Source organism: Xenopus tropicalis, chromosome 1 (assembly GCF_000004195.4).
Source record: "Xenopus tropicalis strain Nigerian chromosome 1, UCB_Xtro_10.0, whole genome shotgun sequence".
Classification (NCBI taxonomy): Eukaryota; Metazoa; Chordata; class Amphibia; order Anura; family Pipidae; genus Xenopus; species Xenopus tropicalis.
Window position 1 is genome coordinate 190,911,429 of NC_030677.2, and position 22,254 is coordinate 190,933,682.

The window sequence follows — 22,254 nt, forward strand, 5'->3', positions numbered from 1 at the left end:
TGTACAATTTTGTCTCTGACATCTTTGGACAGCTCTTTGGTCTTTCCCATGTTGGAGAGTTTGGAGTCTGCTTGATTGATTGATTCTGTGGACAGGTGTCTTTTATACAGGTGACTAGTTAAGACAGGTGTCCTTAATGATGTTGACTAATTGAGTAGAAGTGTCTAACCACTCTGTGGGAGCCAGAACTCTTAATGGTTGGTAGGGGTTCAAAAACTTATTTCACTCAATGAAATGCAAATCAGTTGCTATCTTTTATTTAAAGTTATTTTTTCGATTTTCCTTTTGATGTGCTATCTGCCACTGTTAAAATAAACCTACCATTGAAATGATACTGTTCTGAGACTTTTCATTTCTTTGTCATTGGACAAACTTACAAAATCAGTGAGGGGTCAAATAATTATTTCCTCCACTGTATATATATATATGTGTGTGAGTACAGTATGTTGCAAGAAGACAGGCACTCACGTATAAGTAGGTCCAAGGGAGCCTGGGTGCAGTCCCAAAATAATAGATGGAGTAGCTGTAGAGAGAGTCCGCACTCACAGGTCTTAAGAAAATATTTTCTTAAGACCTGTGAGTGCGGACTCTCTCTACAGCTACTCCATATAATGTGTGAGTATATAGATAGGTCGGGAAGAGCGTGGACTCGGTGGAGTTTGGTCTCTTTTCTTAACCAACACAACTATGTAACTATACGTAACATACTGAGATAAATCAAAATGAAAATTCCAACACGACATTTGTCCAAAAACTTTTATTTACTATAAAGACAAAAACACCAAAATAGGTACAAATTATACTATAAAATCAGTTCATGGGTTAAAAACCTTTAATAATTAAAATATTTTGATATATTTAAAATAAAGGATACATTTAAGCCAAATTTTCTTAACCCAGAGATTTTTTTTTTTTTTGTTTTTTGTTTTTTTTTTTTTTTGCAACATTTGCTTGCACAGTAAGGTGCTAAGAGAAATTAGCCCTTGAGCCCTGGAAGTCTTAGGAATCATAATCTTACAGCACATAAAGTCTCATTGTGAAAGTGAACTTTGGTAGAAGAGAATCTATAGGACACCTGAGGTAGTAGAGACTGGAATAAAACAGCAGTAGGCATTATTTACAAATTAAGAAAAGTACCAAATAACATTAAAGAACGTCACAAAAATAATTATACAATACAAATTTTCAGTCCAGCTTTGATCCAAAGAAATTAGATTACATCTCATTCTGCATAAAAATAAAAGGAACACCACGATTACCAGCAAGCTGAAGGAAAATAAAAGCACAAAGCCGAGGTGGCAGCGGCGGAGGGGGGGGGGGGGGGGGGGGGAGATCTAAGGAAATAATACTGATTAGCTGAGGTTCATTTCTGCCAAGGAAAGCCACAACACAACATCCCAATCTTCCAGTAGATAAAATCATGGCTGAGAGTGCAGGGTTAGTGCGGGAGGTGACTGCTTTAGGGCCTACGTTAGATGAGGCGGTTTCTCCGTGGATATAAACCCCTCGCCTGACGCAGCCATGGGGTTTGTGCCGTAGCATATGGATAAAGTACAATACAGTTAGAGCTACCAAGTTTCACATTTAAGAAATATAAAATGAATTTAACTCTTTGGAAATCGCTTGCTTGTCGCACCAAAGGGAACGTCCAATTGAAGGAAATTCACATTCAATTAACACTTCAGCACAAGCGGCAGTTTCTGGGTGTCTATAATCCCAATCAGTACTGAGTAGAAAGCCTGCGGAAGTGTAAAAGTAGCTTATTTTTTAGTTCATCCTGAGTCTCAGAATACCGAATCTGTTTTCACAGTGCAACGACCCAACTGGCTTCCAAAGAGTTAAATGAGAATACAACACAACAGATCCTACACGCCAGACGGGGGCTCCTTGTACACGCGCATCGGCCCCTCTGGCTTTCAAGCTCATGCAGTGGGAGTTTAAAACCATAACCAAAGAGAAGAAAGCAATGCAAAAAAAGAAGAGCTGCCATTTTCCTTCAGTTTTACATGCATAAAATACAAAAATTTAAATAGAACACTTAAATTGCAACACAATAACAACATCACCAGCTATACAGATGCGAGTGAGCACTAACTCCTTTAGCGCTATAGGAGGTTTTCAACACACAACCCCGCACTAAAGGGGGCGCAGCACATTTTCAAGTAGGGTTTTTTTTTTTTTTATTTGAATTTTTTTTAATGCTTAAATTGCATATCAGCTAGTTCCTATTCATGATGTAGACCAGAAGGAAAACAGCAGATAAATCAACAGTCAAAAAAATATAAACACAAACAATGGCGGTTATAGTGCGCACGCATCTGATTTGGTTTGGAACACACACCTACAGCTTTAAATGCCAGGCAGTAGAAATATAAAAATAACCTGAATATTTAAAAGAAGAGAAGATCTTACTTGTTGCTGCTTTGTGTTCTTCTTGTGAAACAAACCTGCCCCAACACAAAGCAGCTGTACAGTAGGGCCCAAAGCAGAGTCCACCACCAGAAACCTCACATTTACTGCTACAAAAACCCAACTGAATTTATAGTCTTAGTGCTACTTAATTTAAAGAAGTGTATTTGGAAATGATTTTATCAAAATGTGAGATTAGAGCTCACCACAGAAGAATTCATCCTAATTTCATCCTAAGGGATTTTTAAAAGCGTATCTATAAAGGGGGAAAGTTAAAGTTCACCATTTGATAAATACACTTCTAAAAATCCCACAGGAATCAATAGAGTGTGGGTGAGTTTTTCTATGGTGAGCTCTGATTTCATAATTTCTAAAGGGAGCAGTCAGGAAGGAATCCTCTGAGGCTTTTTTTGGGTCCCTTCCCCCTGGACAAAATTAGGGGTCAATTACCGGTGCATCACAGGGTACCCACAACTACCCTCGCAAGCCCCCTGTTCCTGCCTTTGCCTGCCCCCCTCTATAGTTATACCACTGGGAAAAGTCGAACATGCAGTGGAGATCTTCACAATACAAGTGCTTTTCATTCAAAGTAAAACCTAAAGTGACCGCAGCCACTGAAGAGCAATATAGAACAGTGTCTGCATCCAATATGGCTTAAAGTGGCATGGAAGAGCTTTCATGCTCCTAAATATCCACTGAAGCTGTATTCTGCCTGAAGCGCTGCCATGTAGGGCTTTCCCTCCCCATTTACCCCAACACCAATGAGCGTCTTTGGGGGAAAAAAAAAGCAAAACCTCACATGAAAATCTCTTTGAAATTCTGCATAAACCTGCAGAGATCAATACCAGAGAGTGCTGCAGCGATGATCAAGGCAGATAGCAAAAGTAGCAGATACTGGGGCAGTTTGATGGTCACTAAATACAAACTTTTGTTGCCATCATTTAGTAAAAATACTGGAATCCTATTGGAAACAAACTAGAATCCAATCTGGATAAAAGTTGAAATAATCAGTTTATGGTAGTGGATTTAGACCTCTGACACCTACTGTACATAAGTGGTGGTCCTATAATATAGTACAAAAATACTCTTTTCATTACACATGAAATGATTTAACTTTAAAATGAGGAAAAGGAATACAGGTGTGAAGATGCTGATCATCCCACGGGGTACGACAGTGGAAGAATACAGTGTAGACAGTATTTACACATTGCAATATTATGGCCGTTTGTACTGTTTTCCCACACGTGGAGAGAAAAGGCAGTTCCTCGGCCGTCTTTGTCACATGACACTATGAAAGACAGAGTCTTTGAGGAGAGCTTCATAGACACCCGAAGAACACTATTTTGTTACAAATATACTGCGTGTGCCACAATGTCACATGTGGGATAAAAAAGTTGCACAAGTTTTCTTTGTGGGGCTACAAAATTCAATTTGTATAGATTTTGGAAAACCGCGACCACTTCTGGCCATGCAACCACTTATCTAATCTGGAGAGCGGGTTTCCAAAAAGGCACTTTTTTATAAAACATAGTAATATATATATTTTATATAAATCTTGTTAGAGAGATTTAAATCTCCATACTCTCAAGCTTTAGAGATCCTGAATGTCACGCACAGGCTGGGGATCTGCACAGCAGTATACTTATGGCTTAGAAGACAGTATTGTTCTACAGCAATAAGTTTCCTGTCCTCTCAGTCACTAACAACCGGGAAGTTCTCTGCCACGTATTTCTCTACCACTTTGTTCGAAAGACCGGGTGCTTCAGTAGTTCTCGGGATGGTGGTCTATCTTGGGGCTGGAGCTCCAGACATCGGAGGGTTACATCCCGTAATCCTGGAGAGAGGTGTGGTGGGATCGTTGGGGCCGTTGTAGCACTTGCAATCTGCAAAAAAAAAAAAATGAACTATGAGCTAGCAGGAAAGGGGGCAGGCCTGGCTTACTATGGAAATACATTCTCAACAAGATAAGGATAAAGCCACAATAAGCACCATTACTTTTTATAGCTGCTGGAGAGTCCAAGGTAGGGATGCAGCTGAGGTTTTTTAGCCTATAGCAAGCAGTCAGCAACAAAGCTCACAGCTAAACCTTCAGTTGATTACCATTACAATTCCAATTGTTTGAATAAATCAGTGGAAAATATCATAAAACCTTGAGCACACTGCTGGGGTTGGCAGGGTACAGTCTGAAAATCTAGCTTAACCAATTCTAGCACCTTCCATAATACCACTGCACCACAGGAACAGAGACAGGCCTACCCAACTGATATCTGGCCAATAATCATCCAGATGTTAATGCGGTCCTTATGCCGCAAACCAATATTGCTCAAGGTGGACGTACCGGTGAAAGATCTGTTCCTTTGTTGAGGATGCCAAACAAGCTGATCTTTTAGTGTATGGCCTTCCAGACTAAGTCAACAGCTTATTGACCCATGTATGAGGCCCACAGATGGGCCTGTCTGATCAATATGTGGCTGGAATTCAGCCAAATATTTACCAGGCAAGAATAGTCGAGTTGATGTGGTCTTTATTCTGTGGGTCAGTAGGCCCCTCTATATGATCAACAGCCCAATTTGGCCCAGTGTGTGGGTGGCCATATTGGGCTCAGATACCCTCATTTGGCAGCTTCCTCAAACAAAAGCATCTTGCAGTGTATGGCATGCTTAAGGCTGACGTGCTATCTTTATTTATAAAAACTGATTACAATGGCACTTGTAAATGCTCACACAAGGCATATTTCATCCAAAAATGCAAAAGGTAAAACCAACAGTGGAGAAAACACCAGGTATGATATTAACCTATCATTACATCTTATTAACATTTCCCATATGCATTTTATTACCTTGAATATAAGTGCAAGATGGTTAGAGTGCTTCTCTGCATTCCATGGAGGTTTAGCACATGCCATCTCTATTATGCTGCAGCCAAGACTCCACACATCACAGCTTCTTCCATACTGTTGCCCTCTCAGCACCTACATGAATCGGGGAAAAATCATATTCTTTTTATAGGATTCAACTATATATTACCAAACTATATATTTTATTAATATATATATTTTACACCAACTATAGTACAGGAAACCATAAAAAAACAAAACTTTATACATTTACCTCAGGTGCCATGAAGGCAATTGTTCCAAGCAGCTGCCCTTGAAACTCGCCCGCACCAGTTCCCTTTGATGCCAACCTTGCTGCAGCGCCAAAATCAGCAATTCGCAGCCGCTGCCCAGTGCTGTCAATCAACAAATTGGCACCTAAAATGGAAAGAAATGAGAATGACTATCACCAAATACTGACCCAAATAATAATTTAGCCATTAAAAGTTAAACCAGGTTTAGATTATAAGAGAAATGTTGGTAGCAGTAGATGGAAATGCTATAGTTGTCAGGCCTTTAAGAGGGGCTTCGGTGAGTTCTTGAACAAGCATAGTATCCAAGGCTACAGTTTGGATTCATTGTATTAATATTTCTATATATAGTTTGTGTATGTGAGTGTATAAATAGGTCAGTATAGGTTGTGTGTGCTGGGTTTACTTGTAAGGGTTGAACTTGATGGACTCTTTTTCAACACTATGTAACATGACAAAGCTTCAATGAGGCAAGATATACAGTTGGGGAAATCCATTGGTAATGTGTTCCATATGCTGCACAGTTATGCAGCCTGTGTTCCTCTATAGATGTTTGTCTGCAGTCGGAAAAGTCCAATAATGAAACATTCAATGCAGGTAAAATATTTTCCTCTTTAAAAAAATGTCAAATGTTTCTCCACTCATTTACTTATGAGCAACAACTGGATGTATGGCCAGGGTCTGACTTTTTGAATGAACAGAAACCTAAGGCTAATTTCTTACCTTTAATATCTCTGTGTATAATCTGATTCTCATGCAGGTATGATAGACCACGTAGCAGTTGTTCAGCATAGTTTATGATAACCAATTCCTTGAATGCTCCATATTTGCTGAGCAAAAGGGCAACAGAGCCACCTACAAGAGGGGTATATAGTCAGAACCTTGAACAATAAATGCACAATCACTTCTTTAGTCCCACACTGTGCCCACAAGACCTTACCTGCCATCCACTCAATAAACAGATTGTAGTTGCTCTTCTCACAAGTGGCACCCAACATGCGTATAATATTAGGATGGGACAGGTGGCTCATCATCCTAATCTCTTCTCGGAGGGCTTCAACCACTTCTCCTTGCTCAGTAGATGTGTTCCTCACATAGGTTACCTGTAAGAGCAGGTATCACTATTACAGATAGTGCTTAAACACCACTTCTGACCTTTTATACACTTCAGAATTGTCTTACATTTCTAACATGGCAAAAAATGGTATCGCCATTGGAACTGAATGGAAGAATTTCTAAATAATAGTTCTGTGCAGTAACTTATTCACTCACACTCGTATATGTGTGTATGTTTATATCTGCTGCTGTTGATAATGTTAAGGACCGTACATGGGCAGACTGGCCCCATAACAATGCCCTCTCCTATAGAGATCAAGGCACAGATACATATTACTCAGGATGGTCAATTTCTGTTGGCCTGTGAGCAGAATGTTCATATCTGTCTATATGCAAGCCACCATGTTTCACATGCTTGCCAAGTCTCACTACAATGCACTGACAGCGCTGCCATTACTGAGCAGCAGAAGACAAGGACCAAATAATGAAAGTGTATGCCTCATAATACCTAGCATAGGATCAGTGCTGGCTGCACTAGGGGGCTTATATGATTTTATGTTCAGTGGCGCAAAGATGCAAAAGATCATCACCTGTTTCACAGCCATTAATGTTCCGGTTCCAACATCCTGAGCTTGATAGCAGGAAGAAAACGCTCCTAAGCCAATCTGCTGGCCCTTGAGCCATTCCATTTCCTCCCTGTAATGATTTCTTGCTTTGGTATGTCCAGGCAGAGTCTCTGGTGTCTGTATGGGAATTTTACACATTATTCATCTCAATAACATTTTACATGTCATAAACAGGTTTCTTACAGTTGTTTATGTATTTAATGAGTTATTGACGAGTTTATGAACCTAACTTTTTTGCAGCTGCAAGCACACACACTTGCTGTGATTTCACTAGATCTAAGTGGCTTTGCAGTCAGCAATTTGCAGCACACAGCTGATAAACACTGCAGCCAAGTTGTTTCAAAAGACACAAACAAACAAAAAAAAGACTAAAAATTTACATCTCGAAAATACAATTAAGCATCCACTACAGTGCTATTTTTATAGTAGCAGAGTTCCCATTTAAATATAATCTAAAAGCTAAGAAAGCATTAGATACATAAATATAACAGGATAAACAATAATAAAAAAACAACTACTGACATAATGTAACCACTGTTATGATCATTAAAGGGACAGTTTCCCAACATGAGAAGCCTCTGTATAATGAGGTGCTCTTTATCTATAAAGGCAACAGGCTGCAGCTGGGGGAAGGGAAGGGTTTAATTATACAGAGGCTTTCCAGTCAATAGCCGATTTGTTTGATCTTGATCCTTAGAATCAGAAAAATAGAATGTGGCTTAAAGGAATACTTTATGGTGTACATTTAATTTGCAAATTACACTGTTTACACGGCAAATTGTTCACTCTACCATTTAAAATGTTATTCTTGAACCAACAAATTTATTTTTAGCTGTAATATTGGTGTGTAGGCGCCATCTCAGTGCATTGTGCCCGAGTCTGAGCTTTCAGAAGGAGCCAGCGCTACTCATTAGAACTGCTTTCAGCTAACCTATTGTTTCTCCTACTCCCATGTAACTAGAGGAGTCCCAAGCCAGACTTGGATTTCTTTCTATTGAGTGCTATTCTGATACCTACTGGGAGCTGCTATCTTGCTCCCTTCCCATTGTTCTGCTGATCGGCTGCTGGGAGGGGGGGGATATCATTCCAACTTGCAGCGCAGCAGTAAAGTGTGATTGAAGTTTATCAGAGCACAAGTCACATGGCTGTGGCACCCTGGGAAATGAAGAATATGGCTGGCCCCATGTGAAATTTCAAAACTAAATATAAAAAAAAATCTGTTTGTGTTTTTGAAAAACAGATTTCAATGCAGGATTCTGCTGGAGAAGCTCTATTAACTGATGCGCTTTGAAAAAAATGTGTTTTCCCATGACAGTATCTCTAAGTTTCATTTTCAAATGTTGCCCTGTTTACAGCATGAAATAACAAAAACCATAGATATTTTGTAAAAAAAATAATTGGCCAAACATAGGATAAGCACAAGCTCTATTCATTGAACCAACGTTAAAAAGGGGGTAAATCTTTCTTTTAATAAAGCAGCAACTTATTCAGTAGCGCTACACAATAGAAGTATTGATAGATAAAACAAAGATTACATGCAAACGCTGCTAGATACAGGGGGTAAAGGGGGCCCTATTCAGAAATTTGGATTTCATATAATTTTCTGTCAAACTGCAGGCCTAAAGGGCCAAGAACTAACTATAACTATATGGACTAAACAATACCAGTAATCTGTATCTATCTGACCCTCTTCTTGCTAACTAAAAGCAAACCTAAATGTTAAAAGTCAAGCCAGAATATAAATTTTTGCCTAATAAAAGAAAACAAAATCCTAAGCAACTTTGCACTGCACAATGATGACAAATTTGTAATGGTTTTTGACTTATTTGTATATATAATTGCTATTAGAAGCAGTGTTTGTCTGTCCTTTGCTATTCCCTGCCCTGATGGTTTTGGCAGGAGGAGACTGACCTTTGCAACCAGGAGTTCAGCAAATGCTGCTTTCAATAGCGCTGAAAATATTAAATAAATTGATATTGAAATATTGCTTAGAATTATGTTGTATTAGACAAAACCTTTTTTTTGGGGTTGACATGTTGTTTAAGACCTGTAGAGCACTGAAGAGGTTCAATACTTTTATTCTGTAGGCTAACAAAGCAAAGCACCATTAACACACACAACAAAGCTCTTCCAAACTTACATCCTGCTGAATAATGATGATGTCTTCCCCATTTTGAACTTGCAGCTGGGGTATGACTGGCAGTGCATCCTGAGATGCCGACATTGCCAAAACAATAGCCAGAGCCTCTTCCTCCTCAGCTTCCATTTTCTCCTTGCATTTCTGATTGTGATTGACATCATCTTTGTATGTGTTGTCAGTCTCTGCACGCTCAGAAGAAAGCACAGCAACTTCCGACTTAAAGGTGACAGTACTATCACATGCAGGCATCGAAGCTTCCAGCAGATCCTCCATGCTGGAATTGAGCTCTGTATTTGCATCCAGTCTGCACTTCTCCTCTACAGGTGTGAAAACCGTATCATCGCTTGGAATGACAGCACTGACGTTACTGCCACAGTTATCGTAAGGAGAAACATTCAGGTCAAGAGTCAAGCTGCCCTTCTGAGCTTCTCCAGGCTTCCCGGGGTCCCCTGGGGTAGGTCGTGAAGGCTTTGGCCTGTGTATTTGAGGAGATGGCAGAGGTCTTGCTTGAGTAAAAACTGGAGAAAGTTTTTCTGGCTCTTTACTGCCTGAATAGTGCTTTTGTATTTGAAGGGAAAATTTCCTCTGAGTTTGAGGGGAAGCTGAAGAGAGTTTACATGGGGTGAAACCCTGAGACCTTGGCTTTGTAGCATCTGTGACAGGACCAGCTGGCACAGGAGGAGTAGAAGAAGGTGAAGGTAAAGTAGGGAAAAAGGAATGGGGATGACTGGAAGACGGGGAATTCAAGCATTGACTGTGTGGTCTACGTTTTGTTAGAATGGCAGGCTTTGGTTGCTCGGCTGTGGCGGAAGAGGAAGGGTACGCCAATGACATTACTTCCAGTGCCTCGCGTAAGTCTTCGGGACTTGAGGCAGACTTTGAGTCACACGCTTCTTTTGCCACTTTACCTGACAGCTGTACAGTATTATCCGGAGAATTGCTTTGTGAGGTTGATGGGGTATTGGCTGGGGCAGATGGCTGAACAAATGCCTCTCTGCGGTTTTCCATTGCTTGAGAATCTTCTACGTCCTGCTGGATTACTTCAACAATATCCATCTCTTCAGCTATGGCCATTAGCCGGCGCCGCATACGAATGTAATGTGTAGAGCTAGTTACACTTAACATATCCAGCAGCTTGACGAACACTTGGGGCACTCTTGCAACCATTCTTGCTGCGCTTAAAAATACTCTCCGGGATAGTTTTCCCACCATGGAATGAGAGTTATCAATAGACTGCAAGGCAAAATTCAGCAGGGACAACAGGCTTTTATATCTAGGGGGAAAAAATGAATACATATTAAAAAGTGCAAACTATTATTATTAAAAAAAAATACACTTTAAAAATAAAATTAATTAAAAAATCATTACTAATGTTTATTCTTGTGTGCTTTAACCTATAAAATCCATAATCATTGCTCTATATTACATCATGTCCCTGTAATATATGTTGCACTGCAGACCTTAACTGGTACATAAACATGTCCCTCATTTCTTATAGGGAGCACATGTAGATGGATGCCATGACAGCACATACTTGTGACTCTGTACAAAGTATCATCTTAATTTTATGTAGATTACAAATGGATATCTGCTTGTTTCAGTGCAAACACAGCAGCATGTCCACTTTGGTTGGCTATTAACCAGATTGGCCTACTTTATTTTAGGGATGCACTGACTCCAGGATTCGGTTCGGTATTTGGCCGAATCTTTCACAAAGGATTCTGGGTTCGGCAGTATCCTAAATTAGCGGATTTGATACATCCCTGCTTTATCTACAGAGGAGTAGTCTGGAAATCTGGCTTGTGTGCCTTAGGTTACAAGTCAAACTGTGAACCTTACAAGCACTATCTTCAAATCAACGAGAAGGACCAGATAACTGGGCTCACATGTACGTAGTGCTGCTGACAGCCTTAGTGAATTGCCATGGAACTTGCATTTATAACAGTGGAATGCACAGCTCAACCCAAGGGTGGCAGAAGAGATACACGTGTGCTTATTACCTGTCAACGACTGCATCTGCCTGTGTGAGGTCTCCACTGATGATGTGAGGATAAAATTCAGCAGGAAACTCCAATAAAAGTCTGTCGATCAGACAAAGGCGGCCAAGTAGTGACTGCCAGTTATTGGGCTCTGCTTGCGTTGCTAGAATACAATGCAAGACATAATCCACCCCACCAATGCCGATGGACCCTGCAAAAACAAAATGACAATTTAAATGCTGTCCAGTCGCCTGTGGTCGAGATAATATATGAATATTGGTGCTTAGTGATGTAATTTCTGTCACATGACTCACTAAAACTTGTGTATTATAATAATGTACCCCATTTTTTAAAAATATTAAGATATTAGAAGTCACCTCTTTTACTAGACACTACATGTTTTGAGCAGTTACCCTTTATCATTGTGGTACCTGGGACAGGGCACAGGAACAGACACCTAGGATTAAAAGCTATACCTTGAGTGAAACTCCAGTTGTTGAAACAAGTATTTTATTATGGTCATGGAACTCCTTGGAGATTTATAATATTTTATTTTAGAATAGAGGGTACATTATTCATTACATAAAAAAAATATATTTTTATCATCATTGGGGATGGATAGAGAAACAGTTACAATTTGCTTTGCTGGCTAATTTCTTATTTGAAATGCTGTATGTCAAGTCCCAAAAGCAATTATTATGTTTATAAAAACAGAAGCTTACCAGATTTGAGTATTTCTCTTCCAACTGCCAACTCTCCAGCTTGTCCTTTGCATAGTTCCAACAAGGTTGACACTGAAAGCTGACTTGTGCGGCTATAACAAAGGAAATGTCACTGTTTAATAAAGTACCAGTCCTTACATGATGGAACATGAATTTTACTAGCTCCTAACCAAAGAAAACTACCAAGTTGTAAGAAGCAGAGGTACAACAACAAACTGTATGACAACTTCCCCTTGGCCACCAGTTGTCATGTCACTGTAAAACACCTCTGCCTGCCCCACATTGCCTCAGTATACATTTTACAGCATATAAAACTGTACTCATCAGGCATACCTGTTGGCATCTGCGCATTTTACAAGAATAGTCTCCACCACTGGATTGAGAAGTCGCTGCAGCTTCTTTCTTTCTGTAATTGTATGGCAGGGAGTGTACACCAGCATGGCCCGTAATGTTTTCTAAGTTGAACAGAAACAGTTTAGACAAATTGCCTAATACGCCTAATTTTTTTACTAATATTTAAAGATGCCGACTTGTCCTCTCCAGACCAAGTCGGCAGCTTATTGGTCCTTTTTTTGGACCTTCCTGACCTATATGCTAAGATCTATATCTATTGAAAATTCTGTTGGATGAAGTTCACATGTAATACGGTCCCTCTCCCAACAGGTCTCTCTAGGCCCCTCTTAGGATGATCACTGGCCCACAAACCAAACAATCAGATCATCCAGATTTGGCCCAGCATGTTAAAGGACAAAATGGGAAAACATAAGGTTTCATCAATATATGTTTTATATATACATCTTTTGTCTAAGGAACCTATAATTTGCTATATCTGCCTAGTTGTATTATAAAGTAGCTTCTTGTGCAGAACCAGGCAAACTGTGCCAGTCTTTCTGCAGAGTGACTCTGCAAATAATTGCTATCTGCTTTCCTGCTGCAATGCTTTATTGCTCTTAAATCATTTTAAAATGATGGCTTATAATGAACGTACTTGGTCTGTTCCAAGTATCAATAAATGTACCTTCAAAAGTTCAATTATAATGAAACACAAATACATTTTCCTTTCTAGGCATCAATTATTAAATACTGCAGGTAAATTACTTTACCAATAAAGCACACGCCTTGCTTTTTTGACTACCGAGCTAATGGACATAATAAACTGAGGTAATAGTAGTACTAATGCCAGAGGAACTTGTGTCTTTGTTGTTGCCAGGCTCCACTTGCAGCCATTTACAACACTGAGTTTTGTGCCCATCAAACATGCACAGATAATGACTACATCACTTACTAAAGCTGCGACGTACACCTTGTAGACTGGGTCAGCACACACCATGGAGAGCACACTGCAGCAAGCCTCCACTACAACATCCCCTGAGATAGTAGACTGAGATGAGCCACTGGCAGCATTCAGGGATGTGCCACTTGTAGTCCCACTGCTGTTGCATGAATTTCCAGTGCTTTCACCATTTGCCAACAGCAAGGCCCCACTGACATCATGGGAGAGGCGCCTCAGGGCCATTTCTCTGATATTCCAGTTTCGAGAAAACAAACAGCTCACCAGCTCCATTCCGAAAACCTGACAATATAAAATTTAAACAAATGAACCAAGGATAAATTAAAATGTTCCAGTAGGTCATTACACTACACATCTACGTTCTTCCCCTACCCCTGTTTTTGAATATATTTGAATATTTACTTGCACAGATACTAAATTAGTAAAGGCGGAACAGGGAAAGTACATTGATCAATACACTCTCTTTTGTATGCTTGTAGCTAATGTGACCAGGTCAGGGGCACATCTATTTTTATATTTTACTTGGTATGCTTCCACATTTCTGTCCTTTATTCTGCAGGAATAATGGCCAAACCTCCATGTAGTTGTAGCACCCGTCCCTCTATATAGTGGTCTTATGCCTTTCAAAATAGGTGCTGGTCTGGGCAATCTCTTTCTCTTAAAAGCCCCAAGAGGGGGAGGAATAAGCCTGTGTAACTAATGTTTTTGTTGTGGCAATCTCTCTCCTATAAAAGCTAATGGAGGGGTTGGATCAAGCCTGTGACTGAGACTAATGCCAATGTCAGGTGAACCTTTTCCCAAAAAATGTAATCACTACTGAAAAGGGACCAGGGAATGTGCACTGATTATCCCTGCCCTTTCATATGCTTTTAAATGTCACACAAGGTTTTTAGGCCCTCACTGTCTCTTACCTGAATCCATGGCTCAGCCATGTCCTTATAAGCAAATGGAATATTTTGGACCCCATAGTGTGTAAGATTCAGGCTTGTGTCCTGTGGCCTCCTTTGGGAACCAGGCGTAGGCAGCTGTTGCAGAGACTGCTGTTGAACTGCCCTAAGAATGGGAGGAGAATCCACAGGCCCTGGCAATTCGACGCTATAAATACAAGGTGTGGTTATTAAAATAACATACAAAATATATTAGTAACACCATTTTATTGTTATGTACCTTTGCTAACAGTGGCAGAAAAAATGTTCAGGTCTCAGTGTGCATAGAATATCTTTTTGCATTATTTGTACATGCAATGCAGTTAGTACAAGTGATGAGAGGCATGTTACTTATTTGCTGCATTCTATAAGCTAATGCCCCATGGAGAGATAAGTTGCCCGTGATAAAACTCTGCTACCATCGGTGAATAATCTCTCCGAAATGCCTTTCACCAGCAACAAAGGGAATCACCGTCGGAAAGACCTAGGCACTGATTCAGCTTTCCAAAGTCACGTAAAGTTTTATCCTGCAGGCAACTTCGGAAAGCTAAAGCGATGCCTAGGCCTTTCCAACGGCCATTCCCTTTGTTGCTGATGGAAAGGCATTTCTGATAGATTAGTAGTCAGCGATAGCATAGATTTATCGGGTGACTAATCTCTCCATGGGGCATTAGCCTTATAGACTGCAGCTAAACAATATAATCTACTATACTTCTTAAAGAGTAAATAGTGATTAGACAGTCTGTAAAGTCACCTTAGTTATATAGGCATACAAAAAGGAAATACCTGTTGAAATCCTGCGACCTCCACTTTGCTCGACAAAGAGGACAGATAAGAGGTTCCCTATTTCTTCTGCACTCTTCTGCCCCTGAAACATACAATGCTGCTTATGAATAAGGTGACATTTAAAAAGAGACTGTACCACATCTGTTAGGAATGCTACAGTGACTTTTCAAGATAAGCACTTGGCAGCACAAGTTAGAATAGTGGCTAAAATGAACAAGTAGTCACATCAAATGCAGTTTTGTGCAATTTTTTTTTACCCTAAAACTGGGGGTTTTGGGGCCTAAAACTACTCACTTGCGGCAGTATTCATTAATATCACTGAGAGAGAGCATAGAGGGATATCTCTACTGGCTGAAATATGATGGTGAAAAAATGCTACGTGTGCATAACATTACCCTAGCGGTAACCAAGCGCAAATAATTATAAAATCGCTTGCCTGATTGCTTAATCTAGTGAAAACTACTAAATGCTGCATTTTTATATATCCTGGGCCCTTCCTAGCAACCTCCTTGCAGTAAATAGGCTAGCTGCACTCATAAAGATGCTTTATATTAGTTCTTTCCAGCTAAAATCTGTACTGTTGACTACACCCAGTGCAGAGCAGGCAAAGCAGTGACTGTTCCACACATGTGCCTAACATTGCTCAGCACATTCATAGCATGGAGGCAGTGTAACACAGGGAATAGGTCTTACATGAAAATATGAGAAAATAAGTCTTGGAATTATCAGCATTTCAACAAAAATATGGAAAGAAAATAAGCAGGAAGTATAGTGTTCATTAATGTGCATCCAAGTCTGTAAGGAAATGACTCCAGTATAATATTTAATAGCAAATGGTGTAGTTATTTTCAGGTTCTACTGCAAAGTGCTGTATTAAAAAATGTAGTAGCTATTATATATATTTTCCAGATTGTTTAGAATTGTTTATGTGCATATAATCAGTATGTACAGAGTCCTCTTAGAGTGTGTGTGCATGGACTTTACTTACACAGGGAGAGGTTAAAGAATGCCCACTAGATGGCACTGCTGCAACACTAACCAAATAATAGGGACAGATCCTCCATTGCAAGGAAGAAATAAATGATTTTGTCAGAGATTACTTTGCTAAACGCCAACCTAAAACATGACACGGGATGCCCTCATTACAGCATGTTGGGAAACCATCTTATATTGAATGGTCCTCATGTTTAATATTAAAGAGATAGTAAGGTTTTCCAGTTTTAACTAGAATGCATCACTATGCCCAGTACTAATGCTGCTTGTAATAAGTGCCTCTGTCTCCCTCTAAATCATCACTACTCACTTGTGTCGACCACTGATACAGTTTTAAGAACATGGAAGTCATAACGGACGCCGGGCTTTGGTGGGCATGGCAATGTACCATTAGGCTGATGCACTGTATACATATGTGCTCTAGCCAATCAGCACTTTGCCCTGCCCCACATCAGTTAGGATTGTCCTGTGCAAGGGCAATACAGGTGATGGCTGAGAGGCAAGGGGCAGGATTAGGGCTGGATGCATTAATATAAGCACAGTGACACGTTCTCGTTACTAACCCTTTAATACTGGTACATGGATACTTAGGCACTCCAGACCAGTAGTACACATGCATGCAAAATGACATAAATGGCACAGGAAGCTGTGCATGGATGCTTACAGAAAATGATCTTGAAATGGCAGGCAAAGCTCACTATCTCACAGATCAGCCCCCGACAATTTTTAAGGAAGATGTAAGGGACACTCCACTCCATGCTATAGGAATGTTACAATAAAGAATGTCTGTGGTGTTTGTGAAGGCGCCCTGCCCTCTTTCTAGGCCACACTATCCATCTGTTATATTTCTAGTGAGAGCTGGGCACAGAGACAAAACATAGTAAAATGCTACAAAAACACACTGCTCAGCACCATTAAACCATAAGAAATGACAAAGGCGGTAAGTCAATTGGTGACATGCATAAGTGACGTACAAATTGACATGCAGTGGTGGTGTAACTTGTTTCTGCAGCCTTCTTCACATACAGTCAGACTCTCCTCGTCCAGCATCCCTAGCAAGCAGATCGGGCACATCTGCTCCTCCTCATCTTTCATGCTAAAAATATACAGAAATAAATACATTCACTTAACTAGAACAAAGTCTAAATAGGTTTCTTGCATGCAGGATCCCTTTTAAATGTACACACCCTAAACATTTTACTTAAATTGGGTACGATGTTACATTTCAAAAACCATCAATTCATGTAGCATGCCTTCTGCTGATGTTGGACTACAGCTTCTAGCATCCTTCAACATATAATCAAGTGAGGATGAATGCTGGGTGTTGTATTAATGGTGAATGGAGAAAGAATATACTACTTGGGTAATTTCATAAAATTAAAAAAAGTTTTCCAAAGTCTAGAAACCCATACCAACCAGATATCTGCTTTCAAACAGCTGACCAGTAAACCTTCTCATTGGTTGCCGTAGGTTGATACACTATTAGCAGACTTTGCATTTTATTAGATTAGATGGATACAGAGGGTTGAATTTACAAGGTCCTGATGGGGTACAGCACAAAAGGTTCAGTCTGGTCCACAGAACCAGCTTTTTGGATACTAAATACTCAAAATAAATGAAATGTGCTACCACAGTGGAAGATTGCACTTCAGGTTACCTCTCTTGCTTGCAGGCTGGTGACTTCTCCTGCAGGTTCAAACTGATCTTATCTTACACAGAGTGGGATGTGTTTGATATGTTATTGTGATGGATTATATTTAAGAGAATTATCTGCTCTGTATTAAGCTGTGGACTATCAGTAGGATAAACAAACTGCAAGAGTATGAACTGGGCATATTAATCGTTATGTTTAATTAAGATCAAACATTTCATCAATAAAAGCAAATCCCACAGGCACGCACACAGCAAACTGCAATAATGATTCCTCAATACAAACCTGGTGTCTGAACTAGATGTAGAGGTGGTAGATGATGACAATGTATGTGAACTGGACATGCGTGACACAAACTTCTGGATGGTGTTACGAGATGGAGCTTTGATCCTTGAGCTACGTCTACTGTGATATTTCTGGAACAAACTCTCAACCTACCAAATAAAAAGAAAATAGCAGTGACAAGATACTGCTTTAGTTTGTTAGCCATTGTCTTTACAATGATACGCTGCTTCCGTGCCTGTTAAGCAGCCATGCTACAGGCTAAAATTACGACATTTCCCACGACCACTGGTCATAGGAACGATCATTTGTCCGCTCTACTAGCATGAAGAGTTGAATTGACAGATCTGCAGGTAAAACCAAAGGAATTCTTTACCCCATCTGACGATTCAGCATTAATGTTACTTTTAAAGGCGCCCAATCAAAATTTCCAGTCCTGTCTGATTGGCAACAAGACCTATAACCAAGGCTTTTACTGATATTGGCCATCCCACCACACACGCACCAATAATGGTTTAGTGTGATATTGGTGTGTGTATGGCCAACTTTAGGGCAATGATACATGGAGATATTTGTAGCCAGCGTTAAAAAAAAAAAAAAAAATCGCTACTGATGACTACAAATATCCCTGAAAATGCTTTGCCATAGACTAACATTGGCTATGCCCCAAGTAAAACATATTGCTTAAGGCCATCTGGCTTTATCATGGGAAACTGTGAAGACAGACAATTTCCCAAGATTAAACCAGACTGGCATGAGCAATATGTTTTACTTATGGCAATGGTAATGTTAATCTATAACAAGGCCTTTTTTAGGGAGATTTTTAGCCAGCAATAGCTACATGGCTACAAACCTCCCCATGTGTCATTGTCCTTACGTAGATTCCCAAGCTTACAGCAAAATACAAAAAAAACCCATAAATAACTATATATTTGCACAAAGCGGATATATGCTTACCTCAAAATTCTTCAGTGCTTTTCTCCACAACATGGTGTCAGATGGTTCTAACTGGAAGACTCTTAACATGACGAAGAGAAGATGGATGCAGAATGTTCCCCTGCCACAGCTACAGGCCTGCAGTAAGGAAATACATGTTTATGTGGCACTGCAAAAGTTAACAAATACAAAACACGCAGATGGTTAAAGTAAGTTTAGCTGTAGATTCCAGGTGTTTGTGTATCACCATGAAACATAACCAGTTCAAAAGTAGATCACACAGCTACGAGAAGTAATTATGAAACTGTAAGAGTTTTTTTATTAGCAGTGTAAGCAGAGACCTTTCTCAAGTGTGAAGAGCTCTGCCCGAAACATGTTGTGAGCTTACACTGCTAATAAAGAAACTCTTGCAGTTTCATAATTACGGCTTGGACCTATTTTATTTGTATACTTTTGAATATTCCAAAGCAAAAGTACATAAGTACCCTTAAAAGGGCTATGGCACCCATACAGCAATTTTTTTGTAGAAGCACCCTGAAACCAAGCCTGCAGGCTCCCATTGACTAAGTAATTTACCTGAAACTACTACTATATTACAGTCAATGGGAGCCAGCAGGGGCTGAAATATGCTAGGGGGAATAGAACCCACGAACCATTAGCCTAACCATTTGTTCACAAAGAGAACTAACAACTCTATTAGCAAGTACTTTGTTACACTCAGGCATGCTCTCACATGATCCCTGTGGCAGCGATGCTATTTAATGACAAAAGCCTAATAGAAAATGCTTTGCCATTCCCTTACGATGCAAATTTAGCATGCAAACAACTGTCTTTAAGTGATAAACAGCAGGCGATTTACAATAAAACCAAGTTACCCGAATGAGTCATTTCTAATCATAAAAACAAAATAATGAGTGCCTAAGCCTCTGGGGATAATTCATACAGCTTAGTATGATTACCCATGACTTAAAAGTGCTTAATAATGCATTTCCTGATCGCTAGAAGCATTAAGTTTGCCTATAAACCAGTGATGTAAGATTTAATTAACTTGTTATAAAAACATCAGTCATTTTGGTGGGAATGCCAAAAAACTAGCAGTACCTATATATATGCATAGTCGTTACTTTCCAATTTCTGTAAATTCTGTGTTGTGCCACTTGCATGATTTTTAGCTCAGAAGGCAGACAGCTAAGGTTTACTAAAGATGGGCATACAGGTTATAATTACCATCTTTCCTGCGACCATTGGTACCCTCCACTGACGTTCAGGGCTGAATCGTCAGATTTGACGATTCAGCCCTAAACCTCATTTTGTATGATAATATCGGTGCATGTATGACCAGCTTTATGCTTCAAGGAACATTGCATGGACCCTGCTGGTGTACCTGCGCGAGGTGATCAGAAATGCAGCTGCAAGCATTTATTAAGCAAGTACAGTGTCCTGCAAGCATGCCAACAGGGTCAAGGTAATTACCATGCAAGTCAAGGGGTGATTCCCAATGTTTAGCCACCAGCTGAGCTGGAAATTGCTCAAGGTAGGTTAGGGAAAGTAATTTGAGGCCTCTGTAAAATTAAAACCATTCCATGCCTTCCTCAGGAAATCTTATCCTGAGGATGCTGCCTGTTTTTAAAAAATGATCCTTGTAAATAAAAATAAGCCTATTTAAGATTATTTGCATGCTTACCTGAGGTCCAATAAAAACTCTGTATTTATTGTCTGGGCTGTCCCCTCCAATGAGAAAGGAGTTAGGTCCAATCTGCTGTAGCAGATAAAGTCTTGCGCGCATAACTTTGTGAACCCTTCGACTGGTTTCCTCAGGACTGAAAGGTGAGAAGCCATCAGGAGAGGGAGCTCTCCGAGGTGGTGTAACACGTCCACTCTAACAGTAAAAGGATAAATATTAGATATTTCAGCATTTTAAATTATTTGCCTATGCTCCCTACTTCAGAACAAAGGCGCCAAATGCATAGTGGCATTTACCATGAAATACAGTAAACAAAGGGAGATTATTGTAGTAAACCATACTGTAACACAGAGAAACTTACAGGGACCGGAGAAAGGCCTCTCCTCTTCAACCCTGGCGATTCAGGCTTTGTGGATTTGGATGAGCTGGAAGAGCTGCTGGGAGAAGGGCTTCGCCTTCCTTTATGAACATGGGACAAGCCATTCAGCGACCCTTCAACGGAGTCTGCCTTGAAAGTTTCAGACCCCTCGGCTTTTACAGGAATGGGTTTAACGACCTAGATGAGAGGAAAATAGCTGTCAATGGTGCATTTCCTCTTTACTTTTCCTTTTCCATACAATATCCTGTGCCCCAATAGTGTAGTGTCTATTTATATATATATATATATATATATATATATATATATATAGTGAGCCTTTGCAGTGCCACATATTAACACACAGAAGTCAGGAATGCCCAAAGCAAAAGTATATGAAGCTGCCTAACATCCAAAAGGTTTGACACACCTGCACAAGACTATTTGCCACAGGCTACGAGAGTCGGCAGAGGCAACTCAATTCAAAGCAATTCAAACAGTCCTTTAATCTTGCATTTAAGGGTAAGTTCCAGTTGTGTTGACACAACAGACAGCAGGTTGCGCATCAGTTCTAACAAACATTAGAGGGCAGTGTCGCTCCGTGCCTATAGCTTGTCATGCAGCTAATACATACCACAGGACCTCGCCTGCTTTTCCTCTCCAACCATTCATGTTTCCAGGCTGGCATGCATGTTGCCTTGAGTTTTTCCCTGATCATGCGCTCCTCTGGGCGGTCATCCATTTTCTGTAGCCCCCTGAGTGTTTCTTTATTCTCCATGTCACGGCTGCAGGAAAGACACGAGAGGAAAGATTAGAGAAAATGCTAGTGTTGAACGGTGCGCAATTCAGTCCAGCCACAAGCCCATCTGCCCTTCTCCTAGAGTGACTGAAATTAACTCTGGCTGACTGGAGCGAAGGACGTAGGCAAAGCCTCTGTCCCCAATGTGGGTTTGCTGGGTTTGAGCAGCAGTGCTGCGGGGCATTCTGTGCATCAAACAAGAAAGCAGGAGACATTCAATAGCCATCAGTGTAAAGTGAGTGCATTCTGCTGTTAGAGAACCAGAGCCCTGCACATCTCTAGCTGGAATATGTTTAGCAATAGATCGGGCTCTGTTTTCAGTACAGATTCGTCCCAACCCAAATTCTTTTAATAACATTTCCAATAAAAATATAGGACCCAGAAAGCCCCAACATTTGACAGTGCCAATTTCAATAGTGTCCTATTTAAACTAACAATTCTTCATTTTTAAATCGATTTTAAAGGAGAGAGCATATATTTATGTTGATGGCAC

General features: G+C 40.1%; 1 protein-coding gene across 2 annotated transcripts in view; it reads right to left on the reverse strand.

The window, feature by feature from the left end:
• Positions 1–742: 742 nt before the first annotated feature.
• Positions 743–22,254, reverse strand: part of map3k1 (mitogen-activated protein kinase kinase kinase 1, E3 ubiquitin protein ligase) — a 49,601-nt gene continuing 28,089 nt past the window's right edge. For both annotated transcript variants that reach the window (XM_012966894.3, XM_031894157.1), the window contains exons 2-20: positions 21,597–21,747; positions 20,969–21,163; positions 20,608–20,802; positions 18,945–19,061; positions 17,991–18,139; positions 17,029–17,150; positions 15,062–15,143; positions 14,261–14,444; positions 13,344–13,631; positions 12,392–12,513; positions 12,059–12,150; positions 11,358–11,547; positions 9,358–10,630; positions 7,182–7,334; positions 6,476–6,638; positions 6,259–6,390; positions 5,520–5,662; positions 5,249–5,380; positions 743–4,292 (exon numbers count right to left, since the gene is read on the reverse strand). In XM_012966894.3, coding sequence (XP_012822348.1) covers positions 4,143–4,292; positions 5,249–5,380; positions 5,520–5,662; positions 6,259–6,390; positions 6,476–6,638; positions 7,182–7,334; positions 9,358–10,630; positions 11,358–11,547; positions 12,059–12,150; positions 12,392–12,513; positions 13,344–13,631; positions 14,261–14,444; positions 15,062–15,143; positions 17,029–17,150; positions 17,991–18,139; positions 18,945–19,061; positions 20,608–20,802; positions 20,969–21,163; positions 21,597–21,747 — 4,033 coding nt within the window. In that variant the 3' untranslated portion in view covers positions 743–4,142. The remainder of the gene's footprint in view (positions 4,293–5,248; positions 5,381–5,519; positions 5,663–6,258; positions 6,391–6,475; positions 6,639–7,181; positions 7,335–9,357; positions 10,631–11,357; positions 11,548–12,058; positions 12,151–12,391; positions 12,514–13,343; positions 13,632–14,260; positions 14,445–15,061; positions 15,144–17,028; positions 17,151–17,990; positions 18,140–18,944; positions 19,062–20,607; positions 20,803–20,968; positions 21,164–21,596; positions 21,748–22,254) is intronic.